The sequence below is a fragment of the Lytechinus pictus genome, chromosome 16, assembly GCF_037042905.1.
Source record: "Lytechinus pictus isolate F3 Inbred chromosome 16, Lp3.0, whole genome shotgun sequence".
Classification (NCBI taxonomy): Eukaryota; Metazoa; Echinodermata; class Echinoidea; order Temnopleuroida; family Toxopneustidae; genus Lytechinus; species Lytechinus pictus.
Window position 1 is genome coordinate 25539667 of NC_087260.1, and position 25731 is coordinate 25565397.

Sequence of the window (25731 nt, forward strand, 5' to 3'; positions counted from 1 at the left end):
TGAAATCCTAAGCCAAACCTTACCTAGTATATGTACCCCCCCCCCAAGGTTACTAAACTGAAAGAAATACTAACATTAAACATGAATATTTGAAGTACATTTTAAATAAATAGTTTAGTTATGCACTACATGTATCAGGGCATTAAAAGTGCCCCTTTCATTTACACTATTTGAATTAAAAAGCCCATGAATATCTATATGATTTCTATGACTTGATTTACAAACTTTTTAAAAAGCCTATGATGATTTACACTTAACACTATAACAAGTTTTAGGAAAGACACATAATTATTGGAATAGATTAATTTACAATTTCTCCAAATCTCAAGACAATTAAACTTGTTAATTTCTAGGCTTGATTGGTAAGAAGATTATTGCTCTCTAAAGAGAAGATCACGTGAAAGAAACAGACATCAATGTTTATAAGGCTACAGTAAGTCTCCATAGTATTAATTAACAATTATAAACCTACACAAGACACTTAATATCATCATGATATAAAACACCAGCACTATCAACGATTTCATACATTAGAATGTGAAGACATTAGAACATGTATTTCCCTAATCATAATTGAAAATATGAAAACATGTTGAGAAACTGGTTCACAAGATACATTAAAAAATGGAAGATAAAGTGAATACATAAAGCAAGAAATGTGTAAAAACAGGGTGTTAAAACTGCACCATCAGTGTTTACTAAAGGACTACACCAAGCAATATACACCAGTCACTGGTGTTTAGCACTGGCAGTGCTTGAATTCATGGTGTCAAATCAACACACATTGGTGTTGCATTCAAACTCCATGGTGTATATTTAACACCTGAGTGTGTGGTCCTCTCAGTACACAGTTTGGTGTTGGTCTCCACAACAAAGTTTTTACAGTGAAGATTAATGTTTTGAGCCTGAAGGCAAATGTTTAGATATCACATTTACACGTATTAGCATTGAGTAGCACAGACAGTTCATGCAAGACAATTCTGTCGACAGCATATTATTCTTGCATTAAGTACTAATGTATGAATGCCACTATTCAGATCGAGCTTTTCAGACTCTTTTTACGATATTATATCTTTTTTGTGAAAATAAATATTTGAATCTTTTTTAAAGAGTAAAAAAAAAGGTGGGATGAATTGAAGAAAAACAAATAATTTCAATGAAGAGAGAACATAATAGCAGAAATTTTCAGATAAAACGTTGGAATACAAATTTTGTTTCAAGTAATTGACAAAATGACACTTAGCAGCAATAATAAAATAATTTGGTCATACAAATCCCACAACATTAAGTGGATTATAATTAATCAATAGAATTTGTAAAAGTTTACAAATTCCTCTTTAATTCTCACAGAATTTGGAAGTTAGAATATAAAACCTAGGTAAGTCATTGTTGAAATAAACATGAAACAAAGAGGTTTTTTTTCGTTGGGTAATCTCGCTTAAGAGTTAAGCACCAGTAAAATGAATTGAAATGATTAATAAAAGAGAAAAGAAAGAAGAAAATACTATTCAACAAGGAGTTAATAGGTAAGATTAAAATTTGAAGCAGAAATGATGCCTGCTTCCAATTTCACAAAAAATATAAGTCGGTGTTGTATATCGTTGGAAAAAAAAAGATATTTATGATTGCATAGGATTATCACAATTTTCAGTGAAGTAAAATTACTATTTCAGGTATGAAAAACTTTGATGGAGATGATATGTTCGAGAGAAAAAAAAAAAACCCAAAACCGCCTATTTCATCATAGAGTGGTATAAAAATGAGTGTCCATTTAAGATACGTGTAGCATGTACTTCTTGTACAGACTTAAAATTTTCTCCCATGCCAAGCTTAATAAGTGCTTTCATACAAAATTGTAAGAGAAAAATTGGGGATCATTAAAAAATGTAAATACATTTTGACCATAAAATTTGCCTATTCATGCCAGTTACTAAATTTCATCTCGTCATGTTAAATGCATAATATGTCATTTTATATGAAAATGCATTTAGAGTCTGAAGTCTTTAAAATCATTTATTGAAATAATACTGTAATAAAAAAAACCCAGTAATCTCAGGTCCATTAATCGCCATGGTGATGTAAAATACATTTCTAACTATTGAAACATGGGGTTTTATAAAGTGTAACAATTGGGGGAAAAGTTTATATTTCCTCCAATCTGTAACCCTCTCAAATAATCACAATGGATTTAAAATGATCCTACATAAGCAAATTTTATGAACTGATTAATCATTGCACATTTTTAAGCATCTGATTTTGTGATATATTTCAAATTGGCACAGGTGTAATGAGTTGGTAATATATAAATGAGAATTTAAAAGTTTCAGAATGAATACAAATATGAATATTATAAAAACAAACAAAAAAGATTAAATTGGCAAAATACCATGCAAGCCAAGCATGTCAAGCACTTTAAAGGCAAACACACAAAAAAAAAATATTCAATTGCACATTATGTTGGCATTGGCGGATTCACACCATAGAATAAATTGATACTGTATATTGGATCTTGAGCTTTAATACTTTCCAAAATCATTTTGTCCAAAATCTAAAAAAATTCTATCAGAAAATGTCCATGAATGGTAGAATAAAATAGAAAGAATGGAAAGAATGTTGATTTAAATTCATATATGAATTATATTCATGGAATATGATCATTGATATCCTTCCAGATGTATGTATAACTCTCTTTTAACTGGTTCTGGTATGTACATAAATAAGCAATTTGTTATTTTCCTGGGGAAAATTTCATCCTGGCTAATTTTCTATGGCAGTCATGCTTAGCAAACATTACCCCCTAGCTCTAAACCTGGGTGGAGAGTGGCAAATGTAGATTAACGTCAGTACGAGGAATGTTTGGTGTGGACTTGGAATCTTCCTCTCCTGTTTTCCGAGTCAATTATTCTAAATAAAGAACTTGTTTGGATGTTCAAATTTTCCATTAAGTGCTACATAAATGTTATGTATCATTATTGTTATTAAAAAACGGACATACTGAAGCTATTCAACATGCACTCATCGGAGTAAAGTCGCATGAATGACTAGAACGCCTATATAAATCATATTCATTCTGATTCAAAGTAAATATGAATTTCCATTGCCATATAATTTTGAAATGTCTAGATTTTATCCGCATAATTTCAAGGAAGCCCATAACAATTTTAATACCATATCAAAACTTCATCATAAATTTTCATTAAAAAAGAGATTTTGCATTCACCAGAAATGTTACCATATCATCTATCAAATAAAATAAAAAAATATGGAAATGTAAAATACCCTTCAACTTTTTTTCAAATTTATTGGAAGTAAACTTCCTTGGATGAGGAAGCATTTTCAAAAGGTAAAGAATGTAATCATAACTATCAATCACTCAGGAGCAAATCTGTCCAGTAATCTTGTGGACTGATACCGAAGCAATATGCATGTCGATTGGTAAAGAATAATGATAATCATCATTATCATCATAGTCCCTCGGAAAGGACTACAGACCAGTTGTCTCTTGGTTGCTTACTTACACTTAATACTGCTTTCATTATGTAGAATAATCATTGTGAAGGAATAAAACAGAGAAACAGGTGGGTTCTTCTTAATTTGCTAAATCTGAAGAATTAAAGAAACCTTATTTCCATTAGCCCAGCTAGTAGAATTCTTGTTTTACCTTCGACTGTGAAGTGTGTCATGGGATAGTCTCATTAATGAATTTTCCTGAGACAAAACAAGTGTGCTTTCATTTGAAATTAACAGAAGTAGCTTGATTATTCACCAAGTAAAGTGCTATTTAAAAAAAAAAAGGAATCTTGAAATAAACCCAATGAAATAGTCTGTGACTGCTTGAAAGGAAAACAAAGTTGGATAATTTGATGAAGACATGCCTACTGACATTGTTTTGATCTACCCCAGATGTCCCCCATATCCATCCCAAGATATACCAAATATTTATCCTTGATGTACCCTCAATGTACTCCATGTGTATTCCAAATCTACCCCATATCAATCCACATCTAACCCAGATTTACCCTAGATCAACCCCAGATGTGACCCTGGTCCACCACAGATCCACCCCAGATGTACCCTACGTGTACCCTAGATCTGCCCCTGATCTAGCCCAGTTTTGCAGTACCAAGCATCACTAGTTATGGGACAACGTATCACAGCAAATTATACTTCAAAAAACACTCAATGGCTTATGAGCAGGCAAGCCATTCTTTTCAAAACCAAACAGTGATAAATGAACAAGACAATAGATGGAGATTGAGTTACTGTGAGATTATCTATTCAGCTGATGTAAACAAAGTGTGATGGAATGGTATGGTAGTATGGAAAAACTCACAGCAAAAGAAAAAAGTCTAAAGAGATAAAAACAATGCTAGAAAGGGCATGCGAGAGTGACTACAATTACCAATGATCTATGACATGGATTAGAAAATTATAAAATCATTCAGCTTGTTTGGTCCTTACTCCTTTATGATTGCTTTAGCACAATAAAAGAAATTTGCTAATTAAAAAGAAAAAAAAGATTGATGAAAAGCAGTAGCATACAATTATATAGCAACAAAATAAACACAATTTATACATAGTATTCATATTGTATATTTACAAATTAAAAATCACTAACCCAACATTTTCATAAAATTGGAATCAAATAATCTAACTAAATTAATCTTATCTAAGCCTAGATGTCTTAAAATTCAGAGATTGTCATAGCAATACAATTCATTAATTGCTATATTTACAATGTGAATATGAAGAAAAAAATCAAATCTCATTATCATCTTAAAAAAATGGACTCTTCTTTCTAAAAAAAACCTTCCGTCTTTCAGGTTCACATAATATTTTTTAAAAATTCTTGCACAATTTAAACAAAACACATGAAATTATTGAATTAACTTGATTTTTGCTCATCTACGTGTACACTTAAACACTTTTCCTGGCAATAATTTATTGGAATACTGAAAATTCTAAAAACAGATCTATTGCGAACTTAATTTGGCACTGTAATGTATTTCTAAATTGAAATCCAGTCTTCAGATCAATACTTTGATACATTATGGTGAATACTTCATGATTTTGTTGAATACTTTGGAAGATATTTCTATGATATACGTTATCATTGTTTGAATACTATGAAAAGTGAAAGCGAAGTTTCCTGAAAATTGAGACCATTTTATTCATAAAATATTTGTTTCTAATTAATACGATTGTCATTTCCTTTTCTGTTCCAGATCTGGCTTAAATCATAAACTGGTGTATTTTTTTAAAATGAGAGAACCACTAAACGAAGTACATATAAATTTGATCTTAAAAGATTACATTTAAAAAAAACAAATATTGAAATCATCTACTCAATTCCAGAAACATTCAGTATAAGGAAACGAATAGAAACCAATTTCAGATATGCTAAAATGGATATTCTCTGTGCCCTATATTTATTGGACTGTATACTAAATAAGGCTTTTTCAGTTTTGGGAATATTAGATAAATACCAATTAAGGCACTTAAATGAATTATGATCAGAGCTTCTTTCCTCTTACTTTTTTTTAAATCTGAATGATCAATGTGAGGTCTTATAGAATAGATTAAAAATAATATAAACAATGCTCCTCTTTTTTTCTAAAAAATTGACATTTTTTTCAAAATCATATTAAGAGTTTGAACGACACGAAACAAAAAGCAATTTGATATTAACACCCACATAACGCTTGCATCTTAGTTGTAATCTTGTCTTCCTACAGATCAGCTGAATTTTGGAAACCCAGAACAACATTCAAATCGTTATTCGACATCAGAGCCAGAACACAATTTGAAACAAAATGAGACAGAGAAAAAAAAATAAGAAAGGGGCTTTCTAAAGCTTGTTTCCATATACCATGCAATCACCATTCACACAATGTTATATTGGTTAACACTCGTTATTTGGAACATTCGTCATTCTAAAGATATGATATTTTGAAGGTTCAATATTTCAAAAGTTTGTTGATGCAAAGGTTTGTTAATCCGTGAATGAAATAAGGTTTGATAGTCTGAAAATAATGGAAAATGTTTATAGTTCTTTACTTATTTTCATAACAATGAATCTAATTTCATTTTTGGATTATCAGACCTTTGGAATAACAAACATTATTGTATTTTCTGACTGTAGGAAATTGAACTTTTGAAATAGCAAACTCCTTTTCTCTTCAGATTTAAAATCTTCAGGGTAATGCCATAAATGTTCGGGTTAACAAACCCTTATTCATTTTCAACCTTACGATGAAAATTTGGTATATATATGCGATTTGTGATTTTTTTTGGTGAATAACGAACCTCCTGAATAACACATCTTCAGAATAACAAGTGTATACCTAACCCAGAGAGCTCCCGCCCGCGCAGCGGGCGGGAGCCCAGAAGCTCACAGTGTATTCTACCATTGCCACCGGACAAGGGTGATTTATGGTCTAAATATTTCTCCAAATGAATTGTGAAAACAAAAAGTGTACAATTACCACGATTATATGGATGAAGGTCTAGCGAGTGGCAGATTCCTGACATCTGAGCACAGTCTGGAACCTCAAAAAAACCAAAAGTTCTCTCCTTCTACCCAGTCTCGATCGGCCGTTTTGTTACGATTTTTAACAAAAATGGCCGATCGAGACGGGGTAGAAGCAGAGAACTTTTCGTTGTTTTGAGGTTCCAGACTGTGCTCAGATGTCAGGAATCTGCCACTCGCTAGACCTTCATCCATATAATCGTGGTAATTGTACACTTTTTGTTTTCACAATTCATTTGGAGAAATATTTAGACCATAAATCACCCTTGTCCGGTGGCAATGGTAGAATACACTGTGAGCTTCTGGGCTCCCGCCCGCTGCGCGGACGGGAGCTCTCTGGGTTAGTGTATACCGGTAATGTTTGGTAGTGGAATAAAAAAACAAATGAAATATCACAATATAATCTTTGCCTCAACAAGTGGAGACATAAAAATGGAAGTTAGTGTGAAAAAGTATGAAAAAATGAGGTATACAAGTAATACAGTTGTCTCTCACTCTTTCTATGAAAAAAAATTCTATAATAGCACATTATGCTTCCTCTGAGGGCAAAATCAAGTAATAAAACTATAGTGCTAAATTGATTAAAAATAGCATTCATTTACTGCATTTTATTAAATAATCTTTTATATATTTCTGAATCGTTAAAGCTTTCATGACTAGGATGGAAATACTCATGTAAAATCAAAATGAAAACTTAGATATAGCATTTTCCATTAAACTGTCATGTTTTTAAATATTATTATTGATCATATTTCATATTTGTCCTACAAACTGAATTATCCAAAGGCCTAAGGGTTCTTGTTATATTAAGTATTATATCCCATATTCTCAGAACAAAAGCTATAATTACTCCAGTATTCCTAAAGGCCCCAAACCAATATCAATAAAAAAGAAGAAAAAATAATAAAATGCAACTAAAGATCCGACTTTGACACACTTATTTATTCTTTTCTTTCTTCTTTGTTTTACTCAATCGTACTTGGAAGGATAAAGTTATACAATTTTATCAAATCATTGTTCTTAAAAGAGCCTTAATTGGCATCCACTCCGAAGTCATATCACTCACTTAACATGGGTAAATTAAAACTATAGCAAATTACTTAGTTTTTCAAGAAATTGAAAGATATTTGATCTAAATTCATGTGCATTTTACCAGCTTTTGTTTGGAGCTGCATAATTTTGAAAAAACAGCAACAACATTTTGAGCAGTATTTACAATCATACAAATTTACATTTCTTTTCAAATTGCGGTACTACTATATGTTTAAAAATAAATGGATGGAATTTTTTTTCCTGTATGAGTGTGATATATTTTATAGTGTATAAAAAAATACCTGTAATATTCATCTCTAAATTTAATGTAAGGTGAGGGGAGGGGGGGGGGGTAAAATGCTATTTTAAGGGCAAGATATATTTGCATTACAAAAGAGGTTACTACATTCATTTATCATAATTATTAGTAATTAGTAGTCAGTCAAATAAATGCCACCATTCCATATGAAAATTATGTATTAGAACCACTACAATCCTAAATATAAAATGTGTTAATCTGTGCAATAATGGATTAATAAGTAAATCAATTTTGCTGCGAACAGAGTTGTTTGATGCATTGACATTAGAGTTTTAAAGGGGTGTAAAATTGTGATGATTAATTTGGTGCGAGTGATGACAATCAAAACATAATATCACATTCCAGTTTGTGTGATAGACATTTATTTCTTACCTTGCCAGGGTGCTACATAACATTTTAGAAGCGCTTGCCCGGTAGGGCAAGTAAAGTTTTAAATGGTTGGAATATACTTGCCCAAAAATCTATTTCACTTGCCCGAACAAATCCTTGAAAAAAAAAGTTTTACCTCTTCAAAAGAAAGTTTTGCGATTTTATAAACCACTGACCCTTTTCTCTCTTTTCACATGAACTGATCTACCTTGTTATTGCATTTCTTTTTCCAAAGTAATTTTATCTTGCCTGCCATGACCAAAATTAGGGTCAATATCATATCATATCGACCCTAATTTTGGTCATTCTACTGTGAGAATTTTGCTTTCTACTGAGTGAATTTTGCTTGCCCAATTCGGGCAAGTAGTTTTGGTCTTTACTTCAAAACACTTTCCCCGACTCTTACTTTTACTTGCCCCGGGCAACCAGGCAAGTGCTTATGTAGCAACCTGCCTTGTTTATATGCTTTATCACAAAGGGAAAAGAAAGTTTTGTTGCTATCCCAAAATTCAAAATATCCATAGTAATTTCAATTCAAAATATCCATAGTAATTTCAATTGAAAATAGTCAACTTGGGTATAGCTTCCTTTTGCAATACAGAATGAATTCATCAATTAAAAAAGGAATAAATTGAACTAGAAAATTGGGAAATAAAGCATATTTTTGGCATTTTAAGCATAAGAAAGCAACACTTGAGAGTAAAAAATAAATAAAAGAAAAAAGAAGATGGAATCAAAATAAGAAAACAATTTCTACTTTACCATCCATCTGATCATTTAATTTTTTTTACAAACTGCAATTGAGCTAAGTTTACTGAAGGCTCATAAAGCTTTGACACTGCGAAAATAGTATAAAGGACTTACAGGTTGCCAGAAAATAACTAATACAAATACCTTCCCCCCTTCCCCCACGTCAGAGAAGACAGAACATATATCTCCAAATGAAGTAAACAGTGACGAAAAATTTTATCAATGTATTTTTCTGATTGATATCAAAGCATCTTGAGTTCATGTTCAATCTTAAATAAAATCAGTTCTCCTCTCAATCCAGTTTTCATAATGTACGATACATATTAAAAAAATGCTGAATTAGGCACTTAGAGGGGTTTTTTTTTCACTTAAGGTAGAGATCACATATGGAAGCAAAAAAAAAAGAAGAAAAAAAAGAACTTGATTGAAATAATTTCATCCAAAGAATGGCTGATCTAACAGATTTCAAGTAAAGTTCATATAAATACAGGTAAGTTCCAAAGTGTTTAAATTTTTTACTTTATTTTTTTGGGAGAAATCATTTTAGTGAGAGTTATATTTCATGCCTAAATGAAAGCTCCAACATAATTTTTACTTTAAGGCTCACCAGAAAGGTGGGATTGAAATTAGTACAGAAAATTTCCTGAGCTAGAAAAGAAAAAGTAGATCGGTCATCAAGTTTATCTTTATCTCAAAACAAAAATGTAATTCAATGAGATCAAGACAAGAAATAAATCACAAAGATTGAAGAATTAACATAAAACCTATAATTTGAGCATTATTTCATAGACAAATCTTCTCAAACACAATCATTAAATTAAGTTCTATTAAAAATTTAAACTTAAATTCAAGTACACAATATCTAAATTTTGATTGGTGGAATATGGAGAGGAAAAGAAAAAGAGGGGTTGGTAGCGGGGGCAGCTTCAGAAACTTTTTATTTAGATGGTAAAAGTTCCAGGCTTTTGAACATAAGTTATTCCTGAGTTTATGATAAAGGAAGAAGGGTTTTCAAGTAAATTCCTAGTTAATTTCATGATTTTTGGGGTTCTTATTTACAACATGGTTTTGGGCAAGAGGCATGGGTGGGGGCAGAAAGCAGGGTGGGGCACGGTACTTTATTGAATAGAATTCATCAAAGCTGAATATTAGTGAAGCAGGTACGCACTATGTAGTACAGACAATCATTTTTTTCTTCAAAGTATCCTTGTCTTAGGTGGGATTAACGTTGCAATGGTTTCTCCGTGGGTTGAGGAAATAGTACCTTGTTCATACAAAGACTGGATTCTCACAACGATCATCCAATGCAAGATTTCTGATGTAGTACTGGGTATCGACCCCGCGATAGCTTGTTTGATTATGTACAGGTGTGAACACAGCCATGGATAGGAATACCCCCCAACACAAAAATAACACGAGATGACCACCCATGGCTGTTCTGTTCATACTATTTGCCAAACTAATTGTGAATGTATATAACAATTATCCAATATGTTTTTCAGTATTACCTTTCATGCGCTTGAATAGTTTACATGCTTATATATGCAAGCTATGAAATAAAATAATGAATTTATCAAATGCACTGCTAAATTTTGGCGCAAAACATACATGATCATTAACAACTTTTACGTATATATTTGTTAAAAAATGGGCATCAGCAAAAGAAAAGATCTTTGACTGCCCCTTTTAATAGAAAATTACTAAAATCTCTATTGTATCATTGTATTTAATGCTAATAAATGTATTGTTATATGGAAGTGCTGCATTATATTGATGCTTATACACTTTACGTATGCTTTTATTGTTCATATGTTAATATTTAGGCAGTTTACAATGTCATTATCCATAGTGCGACATATTCTCTCTTTTGTTTAAAAATCAAACTTCATGAATGATGAATTGAAATAATGTAAATAGTGTTTTGATTATTCAGAGTGGTGACTGATTTTCAAAGTGTGAGAATAATGTGTGTTTTTTAGTCAAAATCATCTGAATTGCAAGTGCTCGCTGCCAGGGAGAAATCGTTATTCTCCAAGTCAGCAAACAAGTCGTGTCCATTCCCAGACAGTATTCCCCCGCTACTGCTGAAAATATCAAAGTGAGCAGCGGCACTCCCAGCATCCGGACCTAGCACTTGGTCTCCTCCCTCGCTACTGGAGCTACCAGATTCACCCAGACTGCTCTTAGAATGAGTTTTGGTGTAGCAGGCTTCAGAGACCTTATACTGATACACACAACTATCATTGGAGCTAGAAGTAGTGCCTTCATCACTCCCAACCTCACTATCACTCTCATCACTCAGATGATCAGCCAAACCACACCCCAAGTTCAAATACGCACCATTACTACCACTATCATCACAGTGCACACGCAAGCTCTCGTTTTCTAGGTTTCCAAAACTCAGCTCACTACAACTGACAAGGTCATCGGGGTTGCGCACCGTACCAAAGTGTCTGCGCATGGAGTCGTCACTCCCGGGGCTGCTTGACTTGGCAGCACTCCCGGCGCTTCCGGGCTGGATTAACAGTTCACCTGGTCGAGGAATCTGAACCTTTAACTTACTGACATACATGGATTGACCCGACCCTTTCTGATGCCAGTTTGTTCCCTGAAAACCATTCCCTGCAATATTTGGTAGATCCCCAAGGATATCATCACCCCCTCCCTCTATCTCATCCTGGATTACTGTGCGGATAGGTGCTGCCTCGGTCTGGGCTTCTAGTTTGGCAACCATTTCCTTAGACAATTCTGGAAGTTTAGGAAGACTACTTTCTGGTAGAATACCAGGACTAACATAATGGTGAGGTGGTGACTGAAGGGGAGCAGCAGAATTACCAGAGACATCATCCACTAGAGCATTATCCCTTTGAAATATTTCATCGTAATCCCTCAAGTAATCTATTTTAAGATCTAATGGGGTTGGACTTGAAGTTTCCCTAGATTCCTTGAGCGATTCCAGCACGCCGGGAATCATTGATGTCTCATTGGTATCTGTTGAAAAAGAAACATGTTTTGTGCCCACTTCGATTTCTGTAAGTCCCTTAGAGATTACCCCTTTGACTTCTTCATCTGGGTCAGTTCCAGAGCTTGTTTCTGTAAAAGCATCGACTCCTTCCGCCTGAAGGGTATCTCGAGTCTCTGCTAAGGATTCTTCTAACTGTACAAGGGTATGGGAAGTTTCATCAAGGTCGTCTTCTAATGCCTGGAGAGTAGCGTTCGTTTCTCCAAGAGTTTGACCAAGGTTCTCATCACTCTCAAAGAACAGTTTTCTTTCTTGTCTAAAGGCCCTATAATCACTATGAAGGTTACCTTCTACGTTTCCCGTATTCGCAATTGGCGCTGCATCAGAATGGACTTGTGAGAAAGAGTCAAGGCTTGGTGAATCGTAACTACTGAAAGTGAAAGCATCATCCACAGAAGGGCTTGTTAGATTACTTGCAACAGGTTTTACTTCAGTGGCGGGATATTCAACTTTAATTTCAGTATCGGTACGCCCTCTTTGATCAAAGTCATCACTGCTGCTGCTGCTACTACTACTACTTGAGCTACTGCTACTCAAACTAGAACTTCCCCTTCTGCGAAGCCCATCTTTATGTAGCATATCGCCAATTTCAGAAACAAAGAGGGACTCGTTAATCTGCAAAGGGGATAAATTACGACCATCATCATCATGATCAATATCACTAACACTATCAGGGGAGCCGAGACTTTTAAATATGTCAGAATTAGGTTCAGTATCCGAAATGACCTCTGGCAAACTAAATAACCCACCTTCTAAGTCAGTGAAAGTGCCGGGAGTGCTCATCTCACTAAGCAGGCCGAGAGTAGCCTCACTATGAATCTGAGTCTCCACTTCCGAGGGGCTGACTGTACCCATTTCACTTAGCATTTCTGAAACTGATCCCAGGTCAAAATCCTGGTTTTCTGTTTCCCCGTCCTCCCCTTCCTTGTCTCCCTCCGTCTCAATGTCTAGATTTGACGAGACGAGGGAGGAGTCACTATCAGAGTCCTCGGAAGTGAACTTGCCCCCAATGAGGAGAGGACGCAAGATGTCCGCAATGGGACGGACCGCTTGCGTCCCCTCCTCTTCCTCTTTCACCTCCTCCTCCCCATGCTCATCAACAACACTTAAACTGGAAGAACTAGAAGAAAGCATACTCTGATTGCCTCCCATGTTGATGTCTCCATTCCTCTTGGGCTCTGCATCCGAGAGGGCATCCAGTCTGGTCTCTCCCGAAGACACCAACGGCTCCGGCTCCATCCTGGCATTGAAGGAACCTGAAGAACTGGCCAGCCTGCTCGCCTGGCTTGGATCCACTTCAGCCTGGTTCTGTTGCTGTGAGTTGTCATCATTCACTGTGTACTCGTACATGATACTTGAGTTGGACTGGCCTTTGTGGATGGCAATCCTTGAGTTCTCATGGACTGGCGTGATGGGAGTCGACGACGGAGGCGACGTCGGTGACTCAGAGACAGGACTCTTAGGCATGTCGGGTTTGGCATAGGTGGGGTCATCTGGGAAGGCCAGGTTAGGTGCACTGTGATGATCAGTGACTATTGTCTCTGTCATGTCGATGGTGAGAGGGGTGGTGGTCCTTGGAGCACCAAGGCTTCTTGTTGACATCCTTGAAGCATTTAATGTCCTGTAAATTCAAGATGGATACAGATACCAATAATACCATAGCTGAATTTCATGAGCATACCATAAAATAATTAACCTTTTAGTATGTTTGATATGTCACTTCATTTCTTTCTCATTCTTACTTCATGTAAGAACTGCTCTAGCCATGATAATTTGAGAACATTATACCTTCCATATAAAGAAGAAAACATAGACAAATCATTTAGGAAACTCCCACAAAGGGGGTTGGACATACCTGTTCATGGAATTGCTCAACATCAAAACTGAAAATTCGATAACAGCCTACCATAATTTTTCTTTTTACAGATCTTATTCAATAAATCCAGAAAAAGAACATGGACTGTAAATTGTTTTTTCCTCTTCATATTATATCTAGAAAATTCAAATTAAGATAATTCCTTGGATTAACGATAAATCAGTCTTTTTCAAAACTTACACTAATGATCTTGAGTTTCCTCCGACCCTGGCCTGCTCAACTACTTGCTTCTGTGTCCTTCCACTGAAAAAGAAAGAAAAGAATTGATGATGTGAACAGAACTATTTCCACAACAAATTGAATAACACAAGCCAGTGCTTTTGCAATCCTTCTGATCACAAAATCCAAAATGCATTTCTTTAAGCAAATTAATCAAGATTATTTCATAACATAACACTTTGTTAAATTTCAATTTGGGAACTATAGAACTTTCTAAATAACAAACCTCATTCTGCTTTCAGATTATCAAATCTTTAGAATATTGAGCCTTATTTCCTCTTTGGAGTAGCAGACCTACGGCTTAACAAACCTTTGGAATAATGAGCCTTTGGAGTACTTAAATGTTGGGAATAACAACCTGATTACCAATTTTGTGAGAATGATAGACAGACTAAATATACGGCGGTGCTCAACAGTTTGTGAACCCCACCAGAAAAATGAACATATTTAAAGTGTTCAAGTTTTGCCATGTTTTAGATTAGATAAAAGTTTATTTCTCAGGGCTCGCCAAACATTGAAGTGTTGTTGTCTACATTCATCACTCATTATGAAGGAGTGCATTTGTGAAGGGGTTCACTAACTTTTGAGCACAACTGTATATATATATATACATATATATATATATAAACAAAAGAAGACTTAATAGAAACGCTGTGAGGAGACATAATCTTCCAAATTTTAGGTCATAGACCTTCTTCAGGGATGATTTTATTATCCAAAACAGGTTGCATCATTTGGTGATGATACCAACGCGCAATAAATACAATGCGCAACATAACGCGACAGGTGCATTGTTAGAAGATATTGTGACGTAATGAGTAAAGTCCAGGCAAATTTGGAAGATTATGTCTCCTAACGGCGTTTCTATTAAGTCTTCTTTTTTTTCTACATTATGACGCAGACGCAAAACTCTTTGATTTATATATATACATACCTGTATCTGAATGTTGATCCTCTACTCAAGAGCCGCCTCCTTGATCTAGGATACTTGATCTGTGTTAGACGGAAGAAGGCATGATGTTCTACACAGCTCTTCCAGAACTGTTTACAGTCATTCCTCGTTTCCATCTGGAACTCTACGGTGCTCCTAGGGTAACCCTGTGAAGCAGGAGAGAAGAAATAGCAAATGGCGTAAGCATGTATTCAATGATATTTGCATATTTTTGTTAGATGAGATATAAATCTCTTGTTTAAGCATGGAATGGGAAGACATTTTGGGATATTATCCTATCGATATGAATAGCTTTGTTTATTTCCAATCACTAAATTTCTAAGGAAGGAGCTAGAAGGTCCCTTTTTTTTTTAAAGAAAATAAAACATTAAAGAGAGAGGGTGCTAGTATAAAAACAAATTCAAATTTTCAAAAAGAACATACAGTAGAAAAATAATAAAATCAAAGGCCCCAGATACATATCTATGATTGGAATGTGAGATTTTACTTATGTATTTTTCGAATTATTGACCCTTTACCAAACCTTAAGCTTGGCTTTAAATCATGGTGCATATCATTTTCACATTTCTTGCTATTCATTGCTTTTTGCCCCCCCCCCCCCTCCCCCAATCCCACTTTTTCTCTCTCCTCTCTTTTCCCCTATCTCTACCCTCTCCATCCATCAATTCAATGATTGATATGATCATTATTAGATACCAATACATAGCTAGGACTGGTCATCTCTCACTCTCCCTCCCCCTTCTTCCCTCTCCTTTTCTTCCTCTCTCCCTCTGTCCGTCCATCCACCCACCCACCCATCCATCCATCCAACTAATGATTGACATGATTATCATTAGAAACCAGTACATAGCTAGACAGGTAATTTCTCCCTCCCCCCTCTCTCTCTACTGTCCGTCTGTTTGTCCAACCACCCATCCATCCAATGATTGATATGATAATCATTAGAGACCAATACATGGCTCCAGCTGGTCATCTCTCTCCCTTCCTCTCTCTTTCTTCCTCTCCTCCTATCATCCATCCATTCATCCATTCATTCAACGATTGACATGATTATCATAAGGAACCAGTACATAGCTAGACTGGTCATCTCTCTCCCTTCCTCTCTCTTTCTTCCTCTCCTCCTTCATCCATCGATTCATCCATTCATTCAACGATTGACATGATTATCATAAGGAACCAGTACATAGCTAGACTGGTCATCTCTCTCCCTTCCTCTCTCTTTCTTCCTCTCCACCTGTCATCCATCCTTTCATCCATCCATCAGTCCATCCATTCAACGATTGACATGATTATCATAAGGAACCAATACATAGCTAGACTGGTTATCAATCTCTTTCATCGATAAAGGTCATATGATGATAACACAACATGAATTGCATTACCCTCATCATAAACCCTTCATAAACTAAATACTAGTACTTTATCATTCCATCTAGAGTAGGGGTGTGTTCATGTGAATCAATTAAGCTCGAATCACAAAAATAAATCACAAAAAACATGATCACAAAACATAGTCAATGTGAGAGATTATTAAAAAAAATATCTTGTTCTGATTTTTTTAATTTTATTTCATCAATGATGATGTCCCTCAATTCATACCAGGTCAATGCACACATAACATGAACTTTGACCCAGAAAGTAAATGTCAACTTGGGAATGTATACTATTCATGTTCACACATGAAACAGGCCACTATAATGACTTTGCTATCCACCTAGGTTCGTTTGTTTTTCAATTACATAAATTTTGTGTCCGAATGTTTTCATAATCATGTCATCATGTCATACTCGTGATTCGAAAGGCATTCAATTCTACATCCGATAAAAGTTACTTGAATGCAAGAATCTTCGAAAACAAATCTTGGGTTAAAAAGTGAATATGAACGCAACCCCAGTCATATCCAAGATATGAAAATGACATGGCATAATTGAGTTATACATGTTTTATCTTGCTTTTAATGAATTAATTATCTATCGCTTCATCTAAATTCATCATGATTGTCCGTTTATATTTTTACACAAGAACCAATCAACTATATAATTTTCATATACATGTCATTTTTTTTAAATATATCTATGTTCTGATAAGAGAAATTCTGCCAGGCAAATGTGACTGTAATACTAGTCGTAGGAAACTGGTCGAGGCAGATGTGAAACTGGGGTAAGAGGATATATGATGTATGGTCCCCGTCACCTGAACAGATTATAAGGCATTCCAAGTATGTATCGTGGAATGTAGATACACCCAAAGGGGATGTATTGTACAACCTCCCAATGGGGCTTCCCTATCATCCTGACCAGGGGGGTGTTCCATAAGCTATTTGTGAGTATGGAAAGCCAAGTGAGATACTTATTTCATATTAACAGGATAAGATTAGTCTGCAGGAACATACCCTTGGTTCGCGCATAATGCACATACCTGCCAACCTTTGATAATAAAAAATCAGTATCAAAGTCACGAGGGCGCCGAGCGGGTCGCGCGCGAGATGGTTTCCCCCTCCCATGGTAGGGACTCTGCATTTTCTGCATGTAAAAGTAGCATTTCCCTACCCTTTTTAAAGCAAATTTACCCTCTTAACCATACCACAGGATGACCTACATGTAACGTTAGTCTACTTATATGTAATATAATATCATTTATCAATCAAACATTAAAACAAGGGTCTTTAAGATATCACGTTTGTGACAAAAAAATACACCCAGTTTCATTCAGGTGTGATTTGTTTTCATTGAAATCTATATAGATTTAGGAATAATTTGATTTTGAGCATATTTTTGTAAGGCCCTCTATTGTTGGAAAGTTTCTGGAAAGATTCTCTTTTTAATCAGAAAAAAACTAATTTCAAGAATTCAATTGAGTTTTGGGCCAAGGGATATTTTGTATCATTAATTCAGATTCAAGTTGGCCTAGCCTACTGTATTAAAAACTGAGTGCAAAAAAATCTAACAAGTGATGGAATCACTTGAGTGACGCTGTCATCAACTCAACATCGACAAGCTCATTCAAGAAGGCCATTGACAGAGCTTTCTAATCCTCACCCCGCCCTCTCTCACCCGATGCGTTTATGCCCAGGAGGGCCCTGCATCGTATACATCCAGATCCAGAACATTTATTTATCATTTATAATTATATCAAGTCTATCATATGCATCAAAATAAGCCAAACATTGTCATCTTATTCATGTTTATATTTCACCACACAGGAGTAGTGACTGAGGACAAGGTTATATCATAACCTTTATTAGATAAGTGCTTGTTGGCATAAGAAAGCATATTTTCAGCCATGACAAAAACGGAGCCGAAGTAATACGGCGGAATACGCCCGACCCGCACCCACCACTGCACTTGCGGTGCGCCGATGAGACTGTGAGGCTGAGGCGCTGCAACTCGGGCGCCGGGAGTTTAGGCAAGCGAAGCAAGTAGATTTGGCGTTCGGCTCCGATGGATCAACTTGACTCGAAAGTTGATAATTGCCGCTTTCTTTCTCACAAATTTGACAATTATTCGAAAAAATAAAGTACAGATCAATTTAACATTGCGTAGGGATAAACTTGAGTAACTGCGGCAGAGCCTCCCGATGTGCACGGCGCGGCCGATCGGCCGGGTAAGCAGGCGCCGGTAAGCAGACTCATCAATGATATTACCAGCACACTCTAGACACCAGTACACGACTCATTCACTAACTCATTCCACAATACAAAATCATCCGGCGAAAAGAGCAAAACCTCGAATAAAAAGTGAAATTATCTTACTAAATCACCATATTTCGCGTCAAAAATATCACCATCCTTACTTCTATACATCGTAGTTAGGAAACAAGGGGTCTAAAAAAGTGAATTTTTCACGGTTTTTCCGATGTTCGTGGATTTTGAAAACGTGTCCTCACTGAAAACTGGCACTTTCGCGAGCTGATGTCAGCCGCCATTTTGTTCCGGAAGTCAACGCTAATATCGGCCGCGCCGCTGTGGCCGCTGCTCGTAATTTTCACATGCAATTGCAATGGAACTGTGCACTTAGCACTTAGCCGTGCGCCCCAGTTGTTTATGCGTTAGTCGTATGTTACAGCCGCTTATGCGTTAGTCGCATCATACAGCCGTTTCAATAATTTCAACACTATATTGATTGACCTAAAAATCGGAATTTTGGTTTAAAAATTCGGAATTCGGAATGGAGGCTAAAAAATCGGTATAATTCCGCCAAAATCGGAATGGTTGGCAGGTATGAATGCATAATGCAGAGTCTGAAATAGGAGACTAGATTCGCCCATGTACTGAGGCTGCTTCTACCGATTATTCGACAGAAAGTTTGGAGTTTAGTCTCAACTCAAGACATGCTACATATATACTGTTAAAGAGACAAACTTGAGTCTGTGGTTGCAGACTAGAATAAGATTCATAATAATGCCGCTAAAAGGATGTACAATCACAAATCACAATCCCCCAATGGAGATTCACTCTCTCACTAACAAGGGGGGGGGGGAGTGGGGTTCCATAAGCTTTTTATGAGTATGAAAGGACAAGCGGGACACTTACTATATTCTTAACCACAGGATAAGATTCAGATTGATGTGGCCAGAGGGGACGTATTGAACAACATCCTATGGGACTTCACTATTCCATCATTTCATTCATTCTTATAACTGATTGCACACAGTGATCAATGCTATCAATCACAAAACCTGCCCAATGATCGATTGCTAAGTGTTGTGCTACAGGGCCAATATGCATTCTTAAAGGTCAAGTCCACCCCAGAATATTGTTGATTTGAATTAATAGAGAAAAATGTGAGAAGCATAATTCTAAAAATTTCATCAAAATCGGATGTAGAATAAGAAAGTTATGGCATTTTAAAGTTTCCCTTATTTTTTTACAAAACAGTGATATGCACAACTCAGTGACATGCAGATGAGTCAGTCGATGATGTCCAGCACTATTTATTTTGTTTTTTATTGTTTGAATTATACAATATTTCATTTTTTTTACAGATTTGACAATAAGGACCAACTTGACTGAACCATACAATGTAAAAAAAAAAAGAAGCTAATTCCACATGTTCAGGGAGGAATTAATCGTTGTTTCACTTGACAGTGAGTGGAAAATTCGAATATTTCATATTTCATAAATAAAATACAAAAGAAATAGTGAGTAGATGACGTCATCAGTCTCCTCATTTGCATATCGACCAGGATGTGCATATAACTGTTTAGTGAAATTAAGCGAAACTTTAAAATGTCATAACTTTCTCATTTTACATCTGATTTTAATGAAATTTTCAGTGTTATGCTTGTTGATTTTTTTCTCTTTTTATTCAAATCAACTATTTGTTGGGGTGGACTTGTCCTTTAAAAGAAACTACTTACAAATCCTTCGGGATGTAGCTTGATGAGGAACCTTTTCCTCTTGAAGCTGAGCTTGCGGATCTTAGCCCAGGAGAATGTGTTGATCTTTGTGTTGTTCTGGAAGACCAAGGTACCTTGATGGGATACAGCCAGATAGAGCTGGACGTTCTCATAGTCCTTGGCAGGATGAAGACGCACCCCGTACATCTCTAGTCTTCTTGCAACGTCCAGGAGATTGAAGTCTGCATCAGCCATTGTTTGACCGCTGGAGTGGGGATCAATTTTATTTCACATTGCATGTAACATCTCGATTGGAATTACTGCACTTATATAATCATTTGTGAATGCAATGTGTTATCTTATCTACTATTTGTATTATATCACATTATGTTGCACCGAATGATTTTGGAAAAAAATAAAATCAAGTTAAACAAAATCAAATGTGTTAATTAGAACAGATCAGATAATTAAAAATATTAATTGACAGACAGAACACATCTAATAATTTTACACAGAATTCACACACTGCCTACATTGTAACTTGGAGCCCTTGACTTAAACAAAGGTTGCTGTGAAATCAAACAATTTTTTTCTGATACTCATAAAGTTAGTATATACTCAATGTAAACTTTCACATTTTCATTGGTACACTTTAATGAACAAAAACAATTTGAACATAAAAACTTTCTTTCTAGCATTTCCTTCTTTTGATAATATTTCATCCTCAGAAAGCTTTCGTTGGTCACGTTTCATGAAGAATTGTTAAAATTAAAAAAAATGCTTAACATCAGCCAATCAGATAGAAGGGTTTCAGTAGCTTGTAACTGTTATTGCAATTTTTTTTTTATAATTTCAAGTTTTAAGAAATTGGACCCTGGGCTCTGAAATCACTGAAGATATAAATTTCCAATGGTTTGAGAGGATTTAAATTAATAAATTGACCAAAAAATAATTTTAAGGGAAACAAAAAATACAAAACATTGACTTCCCATCTTTTTTCAAGAATGGAGAATCAATGTGTAACTTACATGTGGTTTTTGTGGTACTCCTGAATCTTAAGTTCCATTGGTCTTGATTGGTTGGGCACAAAACGGAAAGCTGTGATGTAACGACCATCGTCATGTTCCATCGGACTGTAGTCCCCAACCTCGGCTGAAAAAGGAAGAGTGTATAAACCATTTCAAAAGCTAAACCAGGGACCGTTGATTTATGCTTTATAGCAGAAGAGTGATTTTGTAAGAGATTTTCTTTAAAGACAGTGGCGGAATTAGGCTGACCTAACTTTGAATTAAAAAGGTTTTTAAAGTATGAAGTTCAAATGCAAGAGGCCACAGGGGGAGGTTTCATGAAGTGACAAAATCACATTCAGCCAATCATATGCAAGTATTTCATTAACTAGAGACATTATTCAGTGAAAGCTACTGACCAATCTGTTCATGTTTATGTCTCATTGTACAGTGATAAAAAAATCAGTTTATTTCATTCAAGTTCATTACAGCATTACCAGCAATTTCAGTATAGGCCTATCAGTATTTAAAAAGTATGCCATTTTGGATGGCTCTTGTTTTGTTTATCTTGAGAGTTCAATCTGGCAACTCCGAGAGTTGCCAACACTAAAATGCGTGCACTTGCCAAGATCTATTCCTTTGCATTTAGGGGCTTTGAACTCAATACAGAGTGAATCTTCCACCATTTAAATTTAGATATTCTTGATATAATTATACAGTATACCCTCTCAATAAAATAAGATCAGAAGAAACATATTGTGAAATTTCAGTTTGTAAATAAATTGGCCATTTGATCTATAATGAGAAACAGACAGGCCCAGAAGCATACATTTCATTTAATTTTAATGACAAATATTGTGGTATTAATTCTGTAGATATGAGAAGGAAATTATTCATCATTGAATGTAAGACTACATAATAAAATATTGCATCTTAGATAAGGATGCAAAGTCCCCATTTGAGATAGTTTAGGTCTTGTGATGGCGCTGTTTAGAGGAGCTGTGGCATAAAACTCAAAACTCACCTTGTAAGATATATGAAGCCATGAGGGCTGCTGTGTTTTCTGAGCACGGTAATCTACCATTGGCTAGATCTTTCTTCACTTGTAAGGCAAACAAGTATCTGTGCAATCAAAGAAAATATTATCATAAATGAAAAACAACAATGATGATGATGATGATAAGGAGGATGATAATGATTGGTAATGACAATGACGATGATGGTGGTGGTGGCAGTGGTCGTGTTTGTGATGATGGTGATGATAGTGATGATGATGATGATGGTAATGATAATGATGGTGATGATGACGGTGATGGTGATAATAATGATGGTGACGATGAAAGTGAAGATGATGATGGTAATGGTGATGATTATGAGGATGATAATTCATAAAGATATTAATCAGTACTTGTAGGATGCATTTTGCCATTATTAATAATTTTGACTCATATCATATCCATATTTCATATTTTCAAAGTATGAAAATCAATGGAAAATCAATGATTGTTGCCAGTTTAAGGAGCGAAACAGATTAATCTTGAACTTACATATAAGTCTATGGGTTAAAGAAGAACTGATTGATATATCACTTACTTTGTGAATTAATCATTTTGACTCATATCATATCCATATTTCATATTTTCAAAGTATGAAAATCAATGGAAAATCAATGATTGTTGCCAGTTTAAGGAGCGAAACAGATTAATCTTGAACTTACATATAAGTCTATGGGTTAAAGAAGAACTGATTGATATATCACTTACTTTGTGAATTCTTCATGCAGCTGACCTGGATCCGATAAGTAGAATTTGACTGAAAAGTGGAATAACGTCTTCTTAGGAGCTGAAAGATATAACAATAAGATAAAACATTAATAATAAATTGAAGTGATTATCAAATGTGACAAAGAGTTGAACAGAGTTCTGAGAGTGTAACAAAATCATTTCATATTGACTGAATCTGAAGAAAGTGACTGTGATGCTCGCCAGATAACAAACCTGTTGTGACAGATAATGAAATATGACAAGCAGCTAATGCTATGGTCACAAATACCTTTACGAACAATTTTTATACATACAAATAAATGGTATAAACTCGTTTGTAGGTGTTTGTAAAAGCATTTAATAGCTATAGAGTACAGAATACTAATGCAATATTGGAGTACCAAATGTATCAAATAAATAATACTCTAAAATATTAAAAGCAACAACTAAAAACAAAAAGTTGTTAAATCATACAAGAGCTGGCAGTTACATGTATATTACATGTCAAAGTAATGTAGGGATACTAGGGCATCATGAATGCATCGTCTATTCATGGGATGCAGGACCTGAATTACAGCATCTTCTACTATAAATGACTGTCTGAATGAAATTGAGATATGACTCTATTAGATGTAATATCAGACAGGCAGCAAAGCATGGTAAAATAGGGCATATGGACCATGTCTCACAAAGAGTTGCAATTGATCTGATTCATTACAACTATGAAAAGCCAGCAATGCCAAAATCTAGAATGCATGTCATTTTTAAGTGTTCTACATGTGTCTTGACAACTATGCTCCTCTTTATGCTCCTCTTTGTTCACAAAGAGACATTGTGTACACTTCCTTTATGAAGTATTATGACATCAATGGATTTCCAGAGTTAGGATCGATCAGATCAATTTGTAAGACCCTGGGGCCCGTTGCAGAAAGAGTTGCAATCAATCGCAACTTGATTTTCAACCAATCAACAGCGCGCATTTGGGACTTGCCATTGATTTTTGACTTACGTTTAAACGCAACTCTTTCTGCAACGGACCCCTATTAGAGGATGAGTCAGAGTATTCATTCTGCAGAATGCCATTCACCGTGCTTAATGAAAGCGAGATTGCATGTGGTTTGATTTGGATTATAAGAAGTCATTTCTCGCTATCGATTGCGGGATTTTGGGGCTAAATTGCACATCTTCATATTAAAATGACCCAACATCAAAACAACTAAGCAGTAATGCTCCCAGACAGACTTCATTTTATGAGAACACATCTTTGTACATAAAAAAAGGAATATTAATGAACAAAGCCATGGGTGAATGTAAAATGTATGAATAGCACATTTATAGCTCTTTTGGCATCACTGTAAGCCTCAATTACATAAGTTTAACTAACATTACATGAGTTCAACATTACTTCAATAGCTTCAAATGTTTATTTTGTATAAAAAATATTAAAACTAATCAATGTTCACTGAAGTATTATGTCTGATTACATGTATATAATTTTGGTTCAATATCACGAACATTGCAGTGTTGTAGTATTTTATTGCCCATGTCACATATGTAGTGATATATGATCTTTAAAACAGATTTGTAATGTTCATTGTAAGGTAACTGTTCTAATTTAAAAAAAAAATGAAATTACAAGCTAAAAATTTTAATGGGTAAAATATTTACAAATCAGAAGATTTTTCAGGAATAACGTTTTTTTCTGACAAATTATTACCAGAACAAACTTGTGTTATTCGAGCAGGGGGGAAAGAGGTGTTAATAAAGTCATCTCTCAAGATTTGAAATTATCCAAGATCTTGGTTTGTCTCTTGATGACCTTTAAACCAGGCAAGTTATGCATAATCATGTACCTATTCTAATTATAGCCTCCTTCCAAGCACCCACAGACAAAACAAATCCATTCCTGAAATTGGAGAGGTGAAAACTTTTGCCCGGTAACCACGATAAATAGACGGTTTGCTGGGTAACAATCTCGTCCCTTTCGGCCTGGATGTCGTTGATTAGGTTTAAGTGATGGCTAAACCCAGATCCTCTGTATATCCCTAGTCACTGCCGATTTCCTGTTTTCTGATATAGGGCTGTATTGAAAACAAGCTAGGGAGTGTGTGCATACAAACATGGAAAGCTATATGTGGGACTCTGTGGATGTCATACAGGAAAAAAAATGATAATACGAGACTGTCTGTATGCAGCAACCTAAAGATATTTATCCCTCACATCTAAAGTATCTCTAAAAACCACCACCCAAAAAAAGGCATGCACCCTTCTAAAATTTGGCAATGGTGATTAACGTTTCAATGATTTATTTTTTCTGAAGGCTATTGTTTTCAATTTATATGTCATTTATTCATATATTTTACAAATGTTATGTAGGTTACTTTTAAATGTCTTGTAAAATCACAACCCAAATTTCCTCATGGACATTTATTGATGCAAAAAGATTTGATGATCAAGCACCAAAATTATAAAATTGTATCCTTTCCAACTTCTGTGGTTGGAGGCATCTTTGTTTGACTAATCAAATTAAACTTAAAAAAAAATTGTAAAATATTT

The 25731-nt window shown here is 35.1% G+C and overlaps 1 protein-coding gene across 1 annotated transcript; it reads right to left on the minus strand.

Annotated features, from left to right (window-relative positions):
* Nucleotides 1-7830: 7830 nt before the first annotated feature.
* On the minus strand, nucleotides 7831-23258 carry LOC129279508 (band 4.1-like protein 2; the record flags this gene model as incomplete). Its single annotated transcript, XM_054915616.2, has 7 exons — nucleotides 7831-13642; nucleotides 14078-14140; nucleotides 15051-15214; nucleotides 20427-20670; nucleotides 21434-21557; nucleotides 22437-22534; nucleotides 23176-23258. Coding segments are annotated over 7 exons (3444 nt in total), but the record flags the coding sequence as incomplete, so codon positions are not given.
* Nucleotides 23259-25731: the final 2473 nt, after the last annotated feature.